The following is a 16,831-nucleotide window of genomic DNA, read 5'->3' as shown; positions in this document are numbered from 1 at the left end:
CTGTGTTTCAAATAGTATTATCAATGTTGAAATGTAAATATAAGGGAGAGTAATGGAACTTTTGACATTTATTATCAGGGCTGCTGCTGTGCACCCTCCTCTACAAACTCAAGATCCAGAGCCTCAGATGAGTGATTACTTTAACCCAGAGGATTATGTAACAAGAGCAAGGGTTACAAATGCAAAACGGTACCGCCCATTTAGTAGTGTTAAGCCTCAAACAGTCCAAAGAGAAGACTACCTCAAGCTATGTGATTATTTTCTAAGTTCCTCTTTCAGATGATGATTACAGATTTTATTCACAATGGTTTTAATTTTATTACAGGCTGTGAATATAGTGTTAAGGCTAGATATGTGGTACATATATTAATTTTAGTCAAAGATGTCCAGGAAATTCATTTATTTCAGATGTTTATATACAAAAACAAAGCCGTATATTATATGGACGTGAATGTAAAAAAATGAAATTACTTTCGAGTAGCATGGTGTCATGGTTTTCATTAGTGTGTTAGGTGTCTTAAGAGTGCTGGTAGCCAGTGAAGGATTCTCATCCATGTAACTCATGACAAATGAATAATAGCTTTTAAATGGGGTAGAGTTACAGGCTTTTAACTGGTCTTGGTTATTTCTCAGTTTCTCGGTGTAAGAGGTAGTTCTAACATTGTGACCTTGCTGCACTGAAGGTTCTTTGATATCTCCTTTTGGCCTCAAAGTGCAGTACTTTATCCATTAAATCAGGTATGTTCCATGCAAATCCAGACAACTAATCAGATTTAATGGATAGTAAGTTCCTTTGGAGTTGTCAGAGGGATGCACTTTTATAAGTGGATGATTTTTGTTGAAACTGATTCATATTCTTGCTCCTTGGATTCCAGACAGTAAAGTTTTTGTGGCATTAGTACTCTCTTTCTTTGTAATTATGTATTTTCTGTTTTTCATGGTGAAGAGTTATTTTTTAATCTTTTTTTTGCGCAGTTGTAATTTTTATTTGGTCATAGCCACTAATAGTCGTGAGACAGTGTTTTGAGGGTCATGTTGCCTTTAAGTAAATAGTTAGAGTGGTGCATATCCAAGCATATATTTGTAGTTGTGCCAATGAATCTGAGTCACAACTCCATATCTTAAAATTTTGTTTTTTCATGATGGTATTTTGTCATTCAGTCTTTTCCTTTGTTTTTGAAAACATCTGTAAGACCTTTTCCTACAGAATTTAGCTTTTCTTTATGCTCATCTTTTGTGGGTTCTTCCATTACCACCTGTGTACCAGACTTTTCTGACATAAGTGCCCCTTTTTCATTTTAGATGTTCCTTCATTGCCTATCTAGTTACTTGTCTTGACTACTTACTTTTGCTGGGTAATTTATAATGGTGATTTTATAAAGATTGCCTATGTGATATAGGTCCGTTACCAAACCAACTAACATTTGTTAATTAGAAATATTTTCCTTAACCTTTTATCTGGCACCACCACCAGCTGTATATAGTACAGTACATACTTTCTTTCTGAGCTTTTCAAATTGCAGAAAATTACCTTTTCCTTTACATATACGTATTGCATTTTATAATACGTATACATATATCTTTTGGTTTCTTCATTGAAACATTCATGACTTCAGGAAATGGGCAGATATAAAGTAAGAAAATATGTAAAATATGGTATCCCGTTTACATCCCATAATTTAAACTGAGCGTATGGTAACTTGTGATTTATCTGTGTTGCATTATTCTAGATATGTAATTAAGTGCTTTGCACTTCTGTAGTGGTTACTGTAGTGAATTTTCACTTTAAAATGGTCATTGTAGAGAGTGAATTCTAGGTCATTTTGCCTAAGTATTCTGTGGTGTCGACTTCTTTGGAAAAGAAACTTGAAAACTATAGAGTTGTGGTTGACAAATAAGACTAAGAATCATCCTGAGAGTAATTCATTTATATTTGTAATATATTACTCACAGGACAAATATGTACTGCAGTAGAGAAATTTCCATACAAAGAAGCATCTTTGAAATCAATATAAAATTTGAAAAAGATGTTACTCTATATTACTCTATTCGTGTAGAATGAAAATTTACTTAACTGTGTTTATGTAGCCCAAACATTTTCTCAGAACTTGCCAGTGCAATTTACATTACTTGATATTAGATGTTCACAACAGCTCTACAATGTATGCTCTTATGGTTGAGTTAAAAACAGGTATTTGAATAAATTTGGGCACTCGCAAGATGTGTAAGCATAATTGTTAAGAGACATAAAAGAAATAGTTAATTTTGTTTTGATAGTAACCACTCTCATACTGGCATATAGTACCAATAATAGAACTTTATAAGATAGACTTCCACACTTGTAATTCAGGTGTAAGATCATGTGCAGATCATGAAAGTAATGTCTAATAATAAAGCTTAAATTATTCATATTCACACTAGTTTTTATTACAAAATACATACATATATATTCAAATTCAAATTCAGTAATCTCTTTTAACTAAAGGGATACAGAAGGCTGTAAAATGCATTTAAGGAAATAGTCCAACAATTAACCTTTGTTGGGCTAAGATTTGCAATTTATGTAGTCTACTATATATAAATACATTTTGTTTTCCCTGTGACAACATACATGGAGTTAATCAGGCCTATAGAATCCATAGTTGTAGGAATAGATACATAATTTATAACCATAAATTCTACACTTTAGCAAGCAAAATGTCTGTAAAAACTGTAAACCATATGATTGCATGTATAGTATTGTACAATATCAAAAGAAGTGAATACATGTAACATTAAAATAAAGAATTGATTAATGAACTGCATCTGCAGATCACTTTACTGCACTTAACTAGTCAAACCTTACCATTTGTATTGTACTAATATTGATCCTGCACCCATTGTTTATGGAAAGCACTTTGTATGAGGAACTATTGTAAGTAAGAGAGCCATTTTACCTTGGACAATAATTCCACTCAACTGTCTTTTGAGTCAAACATTGATTGATTTGATTTAATGAAGTTGGGTTGTCAAGTCCAGCGCTGGTGTACTTTCAGCAATAGAGTACATAGTGCTTAAGGCATTGGAAACAGGGAGTTAGACTGTCAATGGCAAGATTTAGTGTTCCAGAAAATAAGAGAGGTTGATTACAATGATCTAAAGGTGGAACTGGGAGAAAACTCTACAATTGCAATGTGAAGTAACCATTAGAGAGGTTGGACAGCAAGACTATTGAACCTTCCTGTGGAACTGTTAATAGCAAAATATACTGTATTGTATGTGGTGCCATGAAATTTGACCTTGAGGCCCATAACTTACAAGCAGTAACCTGTGATTTTATTGCTGTAATGTTATTTAAGTGCTGTAATTTAAGTTTCAAGCAATATGCTCACATTCCTCTCTTCACATCTGTCTCTCTTTGTAGATAAGAAATTCAGTATATTCATCAGCCAATGTATCACTGCTACAATGACAGGTAGTGAAAAATAGTCATCACAATGTAGCTGGCAGAGAATTCTGGTAATACCATAATTTGAGAGGCTGGTATTTATATATATACATAATATATATATAGTACAGTATTATATTTATCTGTTTACTTATGTACAGTGTATGATTGTATATACTTACATACATAGATATATGTATACTGTCCATACTAGATCTATGTAGATATATCTATATATATATATATATATATTATAATATATATATATATATATATATATATAATATATATATTATATATATATATATATATAATATAGTATATAGATATATATATATATTATATATATATATATATATATATATATATATATATATATATTTTTTATTATATAGAGAGAGAGAGAGATAGAGAGAGAGAGAGAGAGAGAGAGAAATACACACACAAATATATATATATATATATATATATATATATATATATATATATATATATATATATATATATATATATATATATATATATATACATACATACATACATACATACATATATACAGGCAGTCCCCGGTTATATCGGCAATCCGGTTTTATGGCACTTGTCTAACACTATAAAATCAGTAATTTATGGCGCCATAATGGGATAAGTTCCAGTTATTGGCGCCATAAGCCACCGTATGGTGCCACAAGGGTTCTTTATGGTGTGCCATAAACTGGTTATTGGCGCCATAAATCACTGAGTTTCGGTTAATGGCGGTTTTCACTTATCGGCACAACCCCAGGAACGGAACCCCCACAGATAACCAGATAACAGATCTTGTACTGTATATGTTACGGCCATTTTGCAAAATTGGTCATTTTACAAAATTGCCGGCCATTTTGCAAAAGGACCAAATTCGTGGTCATTTTGCAAAATGACCTAAATTTCTCAACATTTTGCAAAACGACCAAGATTTTGGTCATTTTACAAAATAAACAGCATTATTGTCGGTCAGTTTACAAAATCTCCATATAGCAAGCAGCCAGATGGAAAAAAAGCTTGTCATTCACTTCTGCAAATCATCTCTTATAATATTGGCTCATTTACTGGTTCATCTACTCGTTTTCCACTAAGGGTAACTGTACTGTATAATTGTCGATCATTCACTTATTATCCCACCCCCCCATCTCTCTCTCCACAATAGTAATGGGAGCTGACTGGTGACACTGTTGTCAGTAAGGCACTGCTGAAAGGCAGGAGAAGACGACCAACGTAGTACTTTGTGTGCATTCAACTAGTTACTTGCTAAAACTTTATACGTTTTGATGCATTTGAAAGCTGTATTTTCTGAAAATGAATAAAATTAGTTATGTTCAGTACGTTTTATCATTCCCTCGCTTTTTTTTTCATCTGGCTGCTTGCTGTATGGACATTTTGTAAACTGACCAACGAAAATTTTGTAAACTGACCAAAATCTTGGTCATTTTGCAAAATGTTGAGAAATTTAGTTCATTTTGCAAAATGACCACGAATTTGGTCCTTTTGCATAATGGCCGGCAATTTTGTAAAATGACCAATTTTGCAAAATGGCCGTAACATATACACCAAATTGATTTATAATAATGGTGGCCACTCTATTCCTTGGTAGTCAAACTTACTAAAGCACATTTTGCATACGTTTAACTATCTGGTTGCAGAATTTCATAATAACATCTTGTCTTATAACAGCAGAATTATAATCAAATGTCATGGTAAATTTCCCCCGGAATGTATGGCAGACAATAGACATAGGAACTGTATTTACCATGTGGTTAGATATTGACCTTGTGATGTGGGTAATCCTGACTTCTTCACCTCCTTCAGATGCAAGGGGAGTTACATCTCCCATGTTGGAGATGAGAAAGTCACCAATAAATGGTTTGGTATCATCCAGTAGTCCTGCTGCAGAGATTTTATTGCCGAGGAGAGTTAGAAAGGCTTGGAAAAAAACCATTTTTTTCCCCCTTAGGTCCTCTGAAATGCGTTCATGTAAAGAACGTGCATATTCCCAGTAATTATTACCAAGATTTCCAGGGACCTCTGACCTTGATAGTAAAGGGTATCCTATATGTATGCCAAGTAGATCGGGAATCTTTTTCTCCCAGTAGCGTCGTAAGTTGACCAAATGGAAATTCTGTATTATATAGGAATTATGAACTATATTATTTTCCTGAAGTAGATCAACTAATGCAACATTTGCCACCGCAGAAAATCCAGAGTTAATGGTAACTTTTTCCTCACGACACTTTTTAAAAAACTTTGCTGTTATATCTTAATCAACTATGTATTCCAAACTATGAGTCATTCTTTTTTCATTTGGTTTTGAAAACCCACTGATCATATATGGTGAATGACTTACAACAACTTCGAATTCCTGAGAAAATCTCTCTCGTAATTCTGGGTCATTTTGCAGCATGGCTTTCTTTTCACCAACATCTATCGCAGTATATTCATTTCCTTGTAATGCACCCAGAGGTTCATCCTTGTCAATTGCTCTTTTACAAATGACATCATTCAGCAGCAAGATAAAGTACCTCATAATGTACATGTTAGTTGTACCATCGCCTATGCTGTGATGTAACCCAAATAACATGTAAGAACTGTGGAAAGAGGGTGGTTCTGGGTCATCTGTATCTAATGCTGGATCTGGGGAATCAAGAAGTAATCGAGCACAAAAGAGAGGTCCAGTCTCTGAGTTATAACGATATGCTTGTAGACATTCTCGTACTTCCTTTACTCCTTTGCCATGAAGAATCTGAAAACAGGAAAGGTATTTTATTTTTACAAAATAAAGTATATGATAGATTCAAGGGAATTGCCTACTAAGTGCATATTTCTCACTGAAATATTCACAGAATTATTACTGGGTCCTGTTTAAAAGTTAATCAACATTAAGAGTTGGTAATTTTTAAGTTATATGGGTATACTACAGTACTTTTGCATTATTACAGCTGTATGCCTTATGAAAGATTAAGTAGTCTTACATAAATTTATAAATTATGGATTATTAAGAATATTCTGTTTGTTGAGAGTAGTTACTGGTACTTCAGATCTACTGTACATAGTTTGAGGTTTGTTTCGTAATGCATAATAATTTCAAGACTTCAGAAATAAATTATTTGTTTCAGGGTTTGTTTCAGAGTTTTTCAGTAAGGGTTTTTACAAAACACCCACTATTCCATTTTCTTATAGCAAATGTATTTCAGGGTGGTCCTAAACTAAGAACTTATGCATCCATAAAATCAGTTTTATGGTATTCCAGTTGACATGTATTCATTATATATTTTTAAATAAAAAATGGACAGAAGCTTACTATAAGAATTTGTCAAATGTAAAGGAATAGCTGACAGTTCTTTGGATAAAGTCCAGTGACAGAAAATTACTAAGAATACAGGAACATGGACTTGATTAAAAAGACTAAATCCAGAAGCCTTGTTGAAACAGTATGTTTAGCAGATTCAGAACTCGAGGTGAAAAGTGCATGAAATGGCTTGCAGAGGATAGGCTGATTACTTCATGCACTCATTAAATTTCGAGTTTTGCAAAAAACGTTTCCTGAGGTATATCTTCCAATCTTTCTAGTTACAGTAAGTTAGTTCATGCTGCTTATCATATAACACTTATGTCAGTACTCAGAAAAGTGTTCGAGGTAAGAGTTATGCAAGAAATTTATGAGACAACGCTCAACTATATGTTTCAAGGCCAAATTAGGCTAGTTTGTTACAAACCTTAAAGTCAGTTTCAGGATTAGTTGGTCTTCGGAGCCACCTTTTTCCATCTTTCATTCCAAAACAAAACTGGAGACTTGGACATTTTCTGAAAATATTTTACACAGATTTGTTTAAGTTTATAATGAATATGTACTTGCAATCACTGTTAATAAAACAGATCAGTTAGCAAATATGTTTTTTAAATTTCAATTAGAATTATAATAATTGCCTTTTTCAGTATATATTTTTACCATTTCAAATCTGATAAGATTGAGAGATTTAGAAAAGTTAAAAAATTAATCAATATTTTATGTATCATGGATCATGTTTCTTAGGGACCATCTGGTCGAGTGATCAACTGATGTATGCCAGTTTAAATTATTTGCAGCCTTCCTTACTCAACTATAAATTCAGTTAAAATTTTTCACAAGTATTATCCATGCCAATAATTGTCCTTGTCTTGTTTTATGTGCATACTATAGTAGTATATGTATATTACTGTAAACTAGGATACATGGCCTCTACTTTTGCCATTAATGCCTATATGTTCCTATTAATGCCTAATCAAAAGTCTTAGGAAAGTCCCACATTCAGGTAAAGGAAACTGGGTTAGAAAAGAATTAATGATGCATATTGAATGTCAGGTAACTTGATATTAAACATGTTATCAGTTGTAAATGTTTCATGTTGTATTCATAAATATGTATGTTTGTAACTGATGCTAGTATTCATTAGTAGTTTCCTAGGATACAGTTGAAATTTGCCAGCAAGTTGCTCTGTTCATTACATATATTAAATGATTATATCAGAGGTCAGCAGTCTTCATTAATATAAAAGTGATGCAGAAAGTTAAAGGGAGTAGTATACTGCAAAACAACCTCTTGGTTGCTACTATTTTCAGATAACCTGGTATTAACAGTGGGTGAGGTGTTAAAAATTGGAGAAGAAGGGGATTGGGTTGAGCAAGATTATGTTATGGAGATGCAAACCTTGGAGTGGTACTTTGTATGTTACCTACGAGTCAAAATGAAGCTTATGGTGACTGGAATGAAAGGGGTGAAGTTCAGCCAAGTAATTGGCATGAGAGTGCTTTGGGAGGTGTAATGATTATGTAATACTGTATCACATGTAACAGGTGTCACATTAGCAAGAGATTTTTGAGCCCTAATATTTATTAACTGTGCTGATGGAGTAGAAGAGGATTGGATGGAGGGAGATCGTGTTGTGGAGATGCAAACCTTGGAGAGGTACTTTGTATGTTACCTTGGAGTCATACTGCGCTTAGAAAGTAGTAAGAAGTAATCAAAAGTGAATAAGGGCATTTATACCATCTGAATCTGTAGGTGTATGGCATTTTTAAAGAATTGGAGGAGAATCGAATAATGTGTGATAAGATTTGGTTTATGACTTGAGTACATTTGGAACATTTTACAAATTAACGAGGAAGTTGCTATGGAATGAGATATCAAAAGGCTGAAATGGCTTCAATGTGTGGAAAGAAGATCAGAAAAATAATCAAGAGAAGAGGATTGAGAAAAATTAAGGCCCTCAATGAATGAGCATCTTCAGAGAATCATAGATGAAGATCTGGATCAGATGAGAAATCGGGTAGAATGTGTACTGATTTCATTAAACTCCAAAAAGGGAAAATCTGGTGTAAAAATATTAAATGATATTAATGGTGCTTATTGTTTAATTACTGTATCTAATCATCCCATAAAAGCAAAGTCAGACATGAGCTGCTTTTATTATAGTAATAATTAGAGTAAACTTCATTTAGTGTTTAAAGAATGGCTTCAGTTAAGTTTCAAGCATTATCAAATCACATTTTTATTTTAGTATGTATTTTATTATTAAGCATGTCATAAACTTTTTTGCAAATTAAAAAAAGGCTATCTAAAACTGAAATATTTGGTGTATGCATCAGAGTTTATAAGGCTGTCCCCAGGTTACGACGGTCTCGGCTTACGACGTTCTGAGGTTACGACGCTTTACAATTATATTCATCAGACATTATTTCCAGGTTTACAACGCTCATCTGGCAGATGAAATATGACACCAAAAATGCAAAATAATCAATATTTGAAGTTGTTTTTGATGAAAAATGCCATAAGAATGCAGTTTACATAGTTTTCAATGCACCCAAAGCATTAAAAGTAAGGTTTTCTTAGGATTTTTGACAATGTTCCAGCTTACGACGATTTTCGGCTTACGACGTGTCTCAAGAACGGAACCCCCGTCATAACCCGGGGACTGCTGTACTTTTATCATTTTCTTTAATGCAGAGGCCAATGGGAGAGCAACCAAATGCCCTTATCTAACTAAGTGAGGACTGAACTTTGCAAGAAGCTCCAGACCCCTTGTTAAAAGTGAAAGTTATAATAATGAGGTAAAAGAAGCAATATGGATTGTAAAGTGTGCAGTAAATGGAAAGAGTCACAAACTGAATAACCTAAGGAGTGTTGATTTCCATATGTTAAATGTGAGTAGTGGCCAGCAGGCATTATAATGTCACGAAGACACACCAAAATGCACATGTAGAAAAAGACAGCTTTCTATTCTGAAGCAGAAGTAGGGGCAACAAGAAGACATGACAAGAAATACACTAAATATGAAGACATAATAAAAGATGTTATTTCAGTAACTTAGATGGAAAAAAAAGAATTTGACACATTAGAGCAAACTCATCTTTTTTTTTGTTTAGTTAAAACTCCCAAAATGCTGATGGTAGAGACAGCTTAGATTGCACTTTTATTAAAAAGAAGAAATAAATTAGATTGAATAAAGACAGTAGGTATACACTATCTAAAGACATTGACTTGATCAAGCAATGGGATATTCATTCTGATGGGCTCTTAAAATTGGAGGTAGCAGTCTATATAAAAGCATATGATAAGTGCAAATATCATACGATGGCCAACAAATTATAAAGAAGTATGGGGAAATGATAGACGTATATTTATGCTTTGGCATGATTAAAAGATAATGCCTGACTCAAGACAGTATGAGTATATTGTTAAAGAGGAAAGACAGATGAGAGAACTGTTCACTGAGAATACAGGCAGTCCCTGGGTTACGACGGGTTCGGCTTACGACGTTCCGAGGTTAAGGCGCTTTTCAGTTATAGTCATCAGAAATTATTTCCAGGGTTACGTCACCTACACCAAAAATGCAAAATAATCAATATTTGAAGATTTTTTGGATGAAAAATGCTATAAGAATGCAGTTTACATAGTTTCCAGTGCACCCAAAGCATTAAAAGTAAGGTTTTCTAAGGATTTTTGACGATGTTCCGGCTTACAACGATTTTCGCCTTACAACGATTTTCAGCTTACGACGTGTCTCAAGAACGGAACCCTCGTCGTAACCCCAGGACTGCCTGTACCTGTAAAATTGAAGAAAGGAACTGTTGTAGACACAAGAGGTTAGAAACTAATTTATAAATCGGGGCAGAGCCATGAGCTGACAGCTTATCTAATGGAGTCTTGGTGGCTGCCAAGAGTTAGCTGAAGATTCGCAGTATTCACACAGGGTTGGTTATAAAGCTGTCTATGAAAGCACATATGACATTTGTGTGCCAATACTGTTTGATAACCAATAAGTGAAAAAGAAGAAATATGAGGAAATGATGATTGGATTTTTGCACTGGCAACATTAGAAGATATTGCATGACTCAGGGAGGTAGATTGTTAAAGAAGAAATGGCGATATTAAAGGGAGAATACAAGTAAAATGGAGGAGGGGCACATGACACAGGACATTAGAATTGAGTTTACAGAAGGGTGTACATAAAATCTTTAGTAGTAAGTTTTATTTAATGTAATCTCTTGGTGGACTGCCAAGAGTGTCAGCTGATATATTGATTCATAATACTCCCATGAGGATGACCAAACAATACTGTGCAGGAAATGGGCTTGGTTTGTATAAATCACATTTGCTATTGTTTTATCTTCACTGCTAGAGGTTATGATTTCTTATTTTATCAGCAGACTATGATTAGTTGAATTAGATGTCCTCTCAGTAAGGAAAATCTTTTATTTTTTAGCAAAAAGACAGCCTCCCCTAGCAGACTTAGCAAAAATGCAAATTATTATAGAGCTGTTTACAAAAAAGCATAGAGCATAGGATGCCCAAGAAGTGAAAAAGAATAAATATGAGGACTAGAGGATTATGCATGAAGCAAGAAGATAGTGTAAAAGAAGAAATAGAGGTGTGATACAGTAGTTCCCTGAGTGTACCAGTAAGATTGATCAAGGGAGCAGATGACACAATACATTAAAAATTAGTTTACAGAAGTAGGGAAAGTCATATGAGTCTTATGGTGGACTGCAAAGAGAGAGCAGATTCACAAAATTCCCACAACTATACCAAAGAATACAGGGAATGGGCTTGGTTTGTAGAAATCACATTGGCTTTAAAAAGAGAGTAGAATTTAAGGACATTTGAGAAAATGAAGAATCACTGACCTAGCAGTTGTAGAAATTATAATAATGAACAGCACAGCTGTTAGGAGGGGTGAGGGAGGGGCCAATAGTCCTGAGTTAAGAGCCATAGAAGGTGGTTTATTTTATATTAAAAGAGCAAGTTTTAGATCCACTAAGAACTGTAAGAAACCAGGGTCTAAATATTGGTTATATCTTCATGGGAAAAGGAACTTATTTTTTCTATCAGTAGGCTTTGATTAGTGTTAGACTTTTCTTAGTAAGTAAAATCTTTCAGATTTGAACTAAAGGAGTACAGCAACCCCCTAGCAGACTTAGAAAAGCTCCAAATAATTACTGTAGAGCAGGAGGCTGGTTAGGAATGACTGATGTGTTTTGTTTCTTAGCCTGATTGTTGTGGAGCAGAAAATGTCAAACACTACTTGGAAGGAGAGATTTTAAGAATAGAGGGATTCATATGCCTCTGTGGCTGAGTCTGTAATTACACTGGTATAAGTTACTGCGAGGTCAGTATTATGAGCACAAACGTATAAATTCACCAACTGACATTCAGAGAAAAATTTGTATGAAAGCCAGCCAAATAGTTATGTACTCAAGATGGTAATTTCATGTAAGGAAAGGTTACAGTATAGGTTACAGTACTGATAAAACAAAGAAATTTTGTGACTAGTTTAAAAGATATGAAATGAGGGGAAATTAAGAATAGCACATACATGTCATTTCAATCAAGAGTAGGTACTGTGTTGGGTGTGCAATTATTTTTAACAGCACTAGTTTTATGCTGGTATCAACAAATGACAACATGGAGTGCAATCACTTACCTGTACAGGTACCAGAGAGCAAGTCTGACTTGCTCCTCCTTGAGAGGGGATTTGCTCTTCAGGCTGAGTCGATAGCATATCAAGAAATGACCAACAAGGTGATTCTCCTCATAAAAATTCTCTCCGTCAGTGGCTTCCCGTATCCAGCGACCGTCAAAGAAATTATCACTTGTTCCAAGAAAAAAATAAAAGACATTTTAAGCAAATATAGAAAATAAATAGTTAATTATATAACTGCAGAATATAGACATTACAGTACATGTTATCATCTTAAACTAATGTTGGTTGGGGCCTCGGCTTGCAGGGGGCATTCCTAGACATGTTGGGGCCCGGGAGGCACAGTCTCATTGGGAGCCCCTCTTTTGGGGTGGGAGGCGAGCCAAAGCAGCAAGGGGTTCTGCTGTAAGCCCCCACGGGAAATTTTTCAGAATATGAGCAATTGTAGGGTCATTTTAAAGGCACTTGTAAATGCAAATTTCAGAAATTGTGAAGGGGCCCTTGGAGAGCCCTGTTTCTTTTATATAACATTTTTGTTACATTTTTGTTAACAAAACTGGAAATTGGGGCCCTTTAGTGGGGCCCAAACTTTTGGATCCAAATATAAATGAGGCCCTTGACCATTTTGGGGCCACTGGGTTTAGCTTGTCCTGTCATAGCAGCAATGGTTAAATTTCGCATTTTGGGGCCTCCCTCACTTTGGTGCCCTGGAGGTGATTTCAAACAGGCGCCCCCCCCCCCCCCCCCCCCCCCCCCTCAGGAACGCCACTGTCTGCTCGTACAGTAAAAGTTAACCATGATACTCTTAGCAGAAATGAACTAGTAACAGGCCAGATGAAATGCTAATGAGACCCCAACCCAGTGTACAATGATAATGAACATTACCTATTTCCATCACCTGACATGTTGCTCTGGTTGGAGACTGTCCTGTGGATATGAAAATGTTTGTATATTTTCCTCTTAATTTCCATAAAAGAAAAAGTTCAAAAGTGAAGAGCATTCATGCAGTCACAAATTTTCTTCACGAATTTACATTTATCATTTAATCTTAGTGTACTACATTTTCAGTACACCTTAAACTTACCTAAATGAAAGCGAGACTTGATCAAGCAGTAACATGAACTATAGGACTGATCAGAATTATAGCACGCAAATGTATGGTAATCTCCTCTTGCCTTATCATACTATTATCATAAACATAAACTGACCCTTGGAGCAGTGAAGGCCATTAATGCCTTCAAGTGGTGGCCAGCCTGGTGGGTGATAAGGTAAATGAACAGAAATAGATGTAATACGCAAAATCAAGCAAGAATGTTTCCTGACGTCAAATGATCCATAAATAAAATTAAAATGGTTTTACATATAAATGAAAAGCTTATCAACTGTAGTATTCTGCTGATACAGAATATTCCTCGTTGCCAGGAATGGCATGAGATTAAGATAACTGATGAGTCAGTCATACAGTGTAGGTATTACTGAGGGCTGTTTAAACAGCGTCCCTTCGTCACTTGGCTGCACCCAGTCTCTTTAATTATTACTTCTTAGTGCAACCATGGAATTTTTTCAAGTTTCACATTCTGACTCTTTTACTTCTTCCCAAATACGTATTTCCCTTCATACCAAACTTATTTGCCTCAATTTACGTGTAGCTACTACAGCAATACAGCAAAATTCTAACCAATTTTGCTTCAACGTCTGTTTTGACGTAACCTTTAAAGAATGAACAGACATGCCTACAGCTTCTCCTCTCCTCGCCACAACAGGCATCAACTCTGTAGTACTGACACGTAAGTTATCAAACTATATTTCCTTAACCTTTTCCTTTGTCTTCGTATACTTGTGAATATTCTTGTTTTGATAATCTGCAATACCAGCAATCGAGCGCCTTCCAAACACTTATCTACAAGACTCTCCCATTCTCAGTAACTCCAGGAACATACCATCCGCCTACCTTTGCATTTAAATTACATACCTAGAACTACCACCTCTTCGTATCGTTCAAATATAGAAAAATACAGATTCAGGCTCACCCAAAATTCCCTTTCATATACACTCACTCCCCCAATGTCTTTCTTTGCACTCTCAACTTTAGCAATGCAGTCCTCAAAGTAGTTCATTTTCTTTTAAACATCCATGTTGTGTTCCTCAGAATACAAGTGTCACTCATTCCCCCGGTTCATGTCTGTTATCTGATCTAGACAGTCATTCTGTGCTCTATTTTAGCACAACACTGTCCTTCCACCTTTGTCTCGCGAATTTCCATAATATCCAGCTTCCTTTCTGTAAATGAGTTATCTACTATACTTTTATTATCCACCGTACTGTTAGGGCTCAAAGTCTCATTTTTTTGTTATAACAGCTCAGGGAAGAGGGCAGTAAATACCATGTCCCAAAGCATTTGTGATTTTGACACTATAAAAAATATTTTCTCCAACCAAGGGATTCACAACTATTCCGATGGCGCACGTCTACCTCGGGAAACATTATATTTTTATCCCAATCCATGGTGCTACTTCCCATAGCAGCGGCGTCTTAGGTTGTAAAACTTACCAATATTAAGTCCGTATACTGAAAATAATGCGTATATAGTACTGAATGAATTGCAGAATATTTATTTCTGCAAAAATGGTAATAAACTGTTATTTGTGCGTGCGACTCGAATTACAAAGCTCCAGCATTATCATTGTACTACCCAAATATTTTGACCAGTTTTGTTCTACTGGACCATATTAATTAGTACGAAATGAATATTAAAATTATAATTTTATGTAACATATTGTAAGAACACGACGCACCAGGGAATTGAAAAAGAAGCATGGTTACGGATACTGAAATATGACTTCAGAGACAAAGACCATTTTTAATGCACATTTGTGCACATGGCGTCTCCGTAATGTTCACAGCAGTTCCGAGAGGAGTGACAAATCTCTTAGAAAAATATAAATATTATAGGAGTTCATCTAGAGTAGGACTATGCTCCATTCTCAAAAGGTCCTACACGGTTAGTCCCATCCACTCACTAATTCTCTATTTTAGAGAAAATAGCCATTTCCATTTTTATTTTTTGTCCGTTCTAAAATGTGACACTTGTCTTACTTCGAATGAGAATTTAGACCCAATTAAAAGAGTATTCTAGCTGGAAAAAATGCAAAAAAAAAGAAAAGAAAGAAAGAAAAGAAAACAATATGGAAATAAACCGATTTGGTTTGTTAACTAGGTAAATATTTGCGACCCCTTGGTATTCACTTCTCAGCTTTCGATTCGAGATAACGAACGCAAACTGAACATTTATCCAGATTGTTGGGAATAAATTAAGGACTTATAAGGATATTTCATCATAAATTTTGTAGAAATAACCTGGGCATATTACTACTGGTGAAGAACAATATTTCATGTTATAATAATAACTCCTTCGAAGACTTACTTTCTTATCACATACTGAACTGTTGAGTGGATTTATTCTTTACGTAAGAGGAAGATTTACGCTACACACGTCAAAATGGTACGACTTGGCAAGTAATTTACAGAAATTAATTTTCCTGTGACATTTCGTTATGAAAAGTCTATCAAAGTACGCGGCTCTAAAGTTAAGTTTATCGGTTTAATTCACAAGAATTCGCGTCTTACCTCCTGTGTCTCACGATCTAATTTTCCAAATATCAATGAACTTTTCAAGTAGAACACTCGGTAACAAAAGACTTGATACATGGTCTAAGACCATGCCTTGAGATCTGTGCTCTGGACCATTTGCTACGCTATTAAAGCTTAGCAGTGCCATTTCAATCCCTAGCTGCCACCCCTTTCATCCCTTTTATTATATATGAAACATATATCTCCGTTCATATTTTCTTCCGCCCATCTTACTTTCCACTCTCTCATTACAATTGTTTCGACTACCAAATATCCCTTTAGCGCTGAATGACCTCATAAGTCCCAGCGCTTAGCTTTGGGGCAAAATTCTATTTCCATTTTCTATGTCGTCAAGTTATTACCCTTCTAAGGTACGACACAGAATACTTGCATTTTTAGACACGTCTACATTAAACACAGCAATTTTTTTGTAATGAATTTGTAATTATTTACGGAATGAATATACTACTATACCTTGAATAGGTCGAAAGTATCTACCCGGGATGTTACCATCACACCTCTCCTTCTACTGACTCACTGAGTGACAGATGACTTCAGCGTAGTGAAGTTTATACTTGTCTTGCCTGATGTAGTAGTCATTTCCTTTGAGATGAATGGCTCGTGTGCATCTTTGTGGTGATCATAATTATCCTACTTTTCGTATCATCTACTGGCAACGCTTATGGTCACTTAAGAATTAGTTTTCATTGTGATGTTGAAATACTTTGACAGGAAATTAGTAGCATATTTCCCTTGACTTTCTCCTACTTCTTCCTAATGAACGCCA

General features: G+C 35.0%; 3 protein-coding genes across 5 annotated transcripts in view; 1 reads left to right on the top strand and 2 right to left on the bottom strand.

Moving 5' to 3' along the window:
- Positions 1–2,411, top strand: part of LOC135197819 (uncharacterized) — a 68,546-nt gene extending 66,135 nt beyond the window's left edge. For all 3 annotated transcript variants that reach the window (XM_064225083.1, XM_064225166.1, XM_064224996.1), the window contains exon 4: positions 79–2,411. In XM_064225083.1, the coding sequence (XP_064081153.1) occupies positions 79–283 (205 nt within the window). In that variant the 3' untranslated portion in view covers positions 284–2,411. The remainder of the gene's footprint in view (positions 1–78) is intronic.
- Positions 2,412–3,948: 1,537 nt separating this feature from the next.
- Positions 3,949–5,714, bottom strand: LOC135208270 (uncharacterized; the record flags this gene model as incomplete). The annotated part of the gene is made up of 1 exon (XM_064240381.1): positions 3,949–5,714. A coding segment is annotated over one exon (651 nt), but the record flags the coding sequence as incomplete, so codon positions are not given.
- Positions 5,571–16,576, bottom strand: LOC135197688 (uncharacterized). Its single transcript, XM_064224748.1, has 5 exons — positions 16,519–16,576; positions 13,300–13,341; positions 12,418–12,585; positions 7,174–7,261; positions 5,571–6,200 (listed from the first exon to the last, which is right to left on the bottom strand). Exons 2-5 carry the CDS (start codon positions 13,317–13,319, stop codon positions 5,718–5,720), a joined length of 759 nt encoding a protein of 252 aa, XP_064080818.1. The 5' UTR covers positions 13,320–13,341; positions 16,519–16,576; the 3' UTR covers positions 5,571–5,717.
- Positions 16,577–16,831: the final 255 nt, after the last annotated feature.

Source organism: Macrobrachium nipponense, chromosome 11 (assembly GCF_015104395.2).
Source record: "Macrobrachium nipponense isolate FS-2020 chromosome 11, ASM1510439v2, whole genome shotgun sequence".
Taxonomy (NCBI): Eukaryota; Metazoa; Arthropoda; class Malacostraca; order Decapoda; family Palaemonidae; genus Macrobrachium; species Macrobrachium nipponense.
Note: the sequence above shows the minus strand (reverse complement) of the source record. Positions and strands in the feature narration are given on the sequence as shown.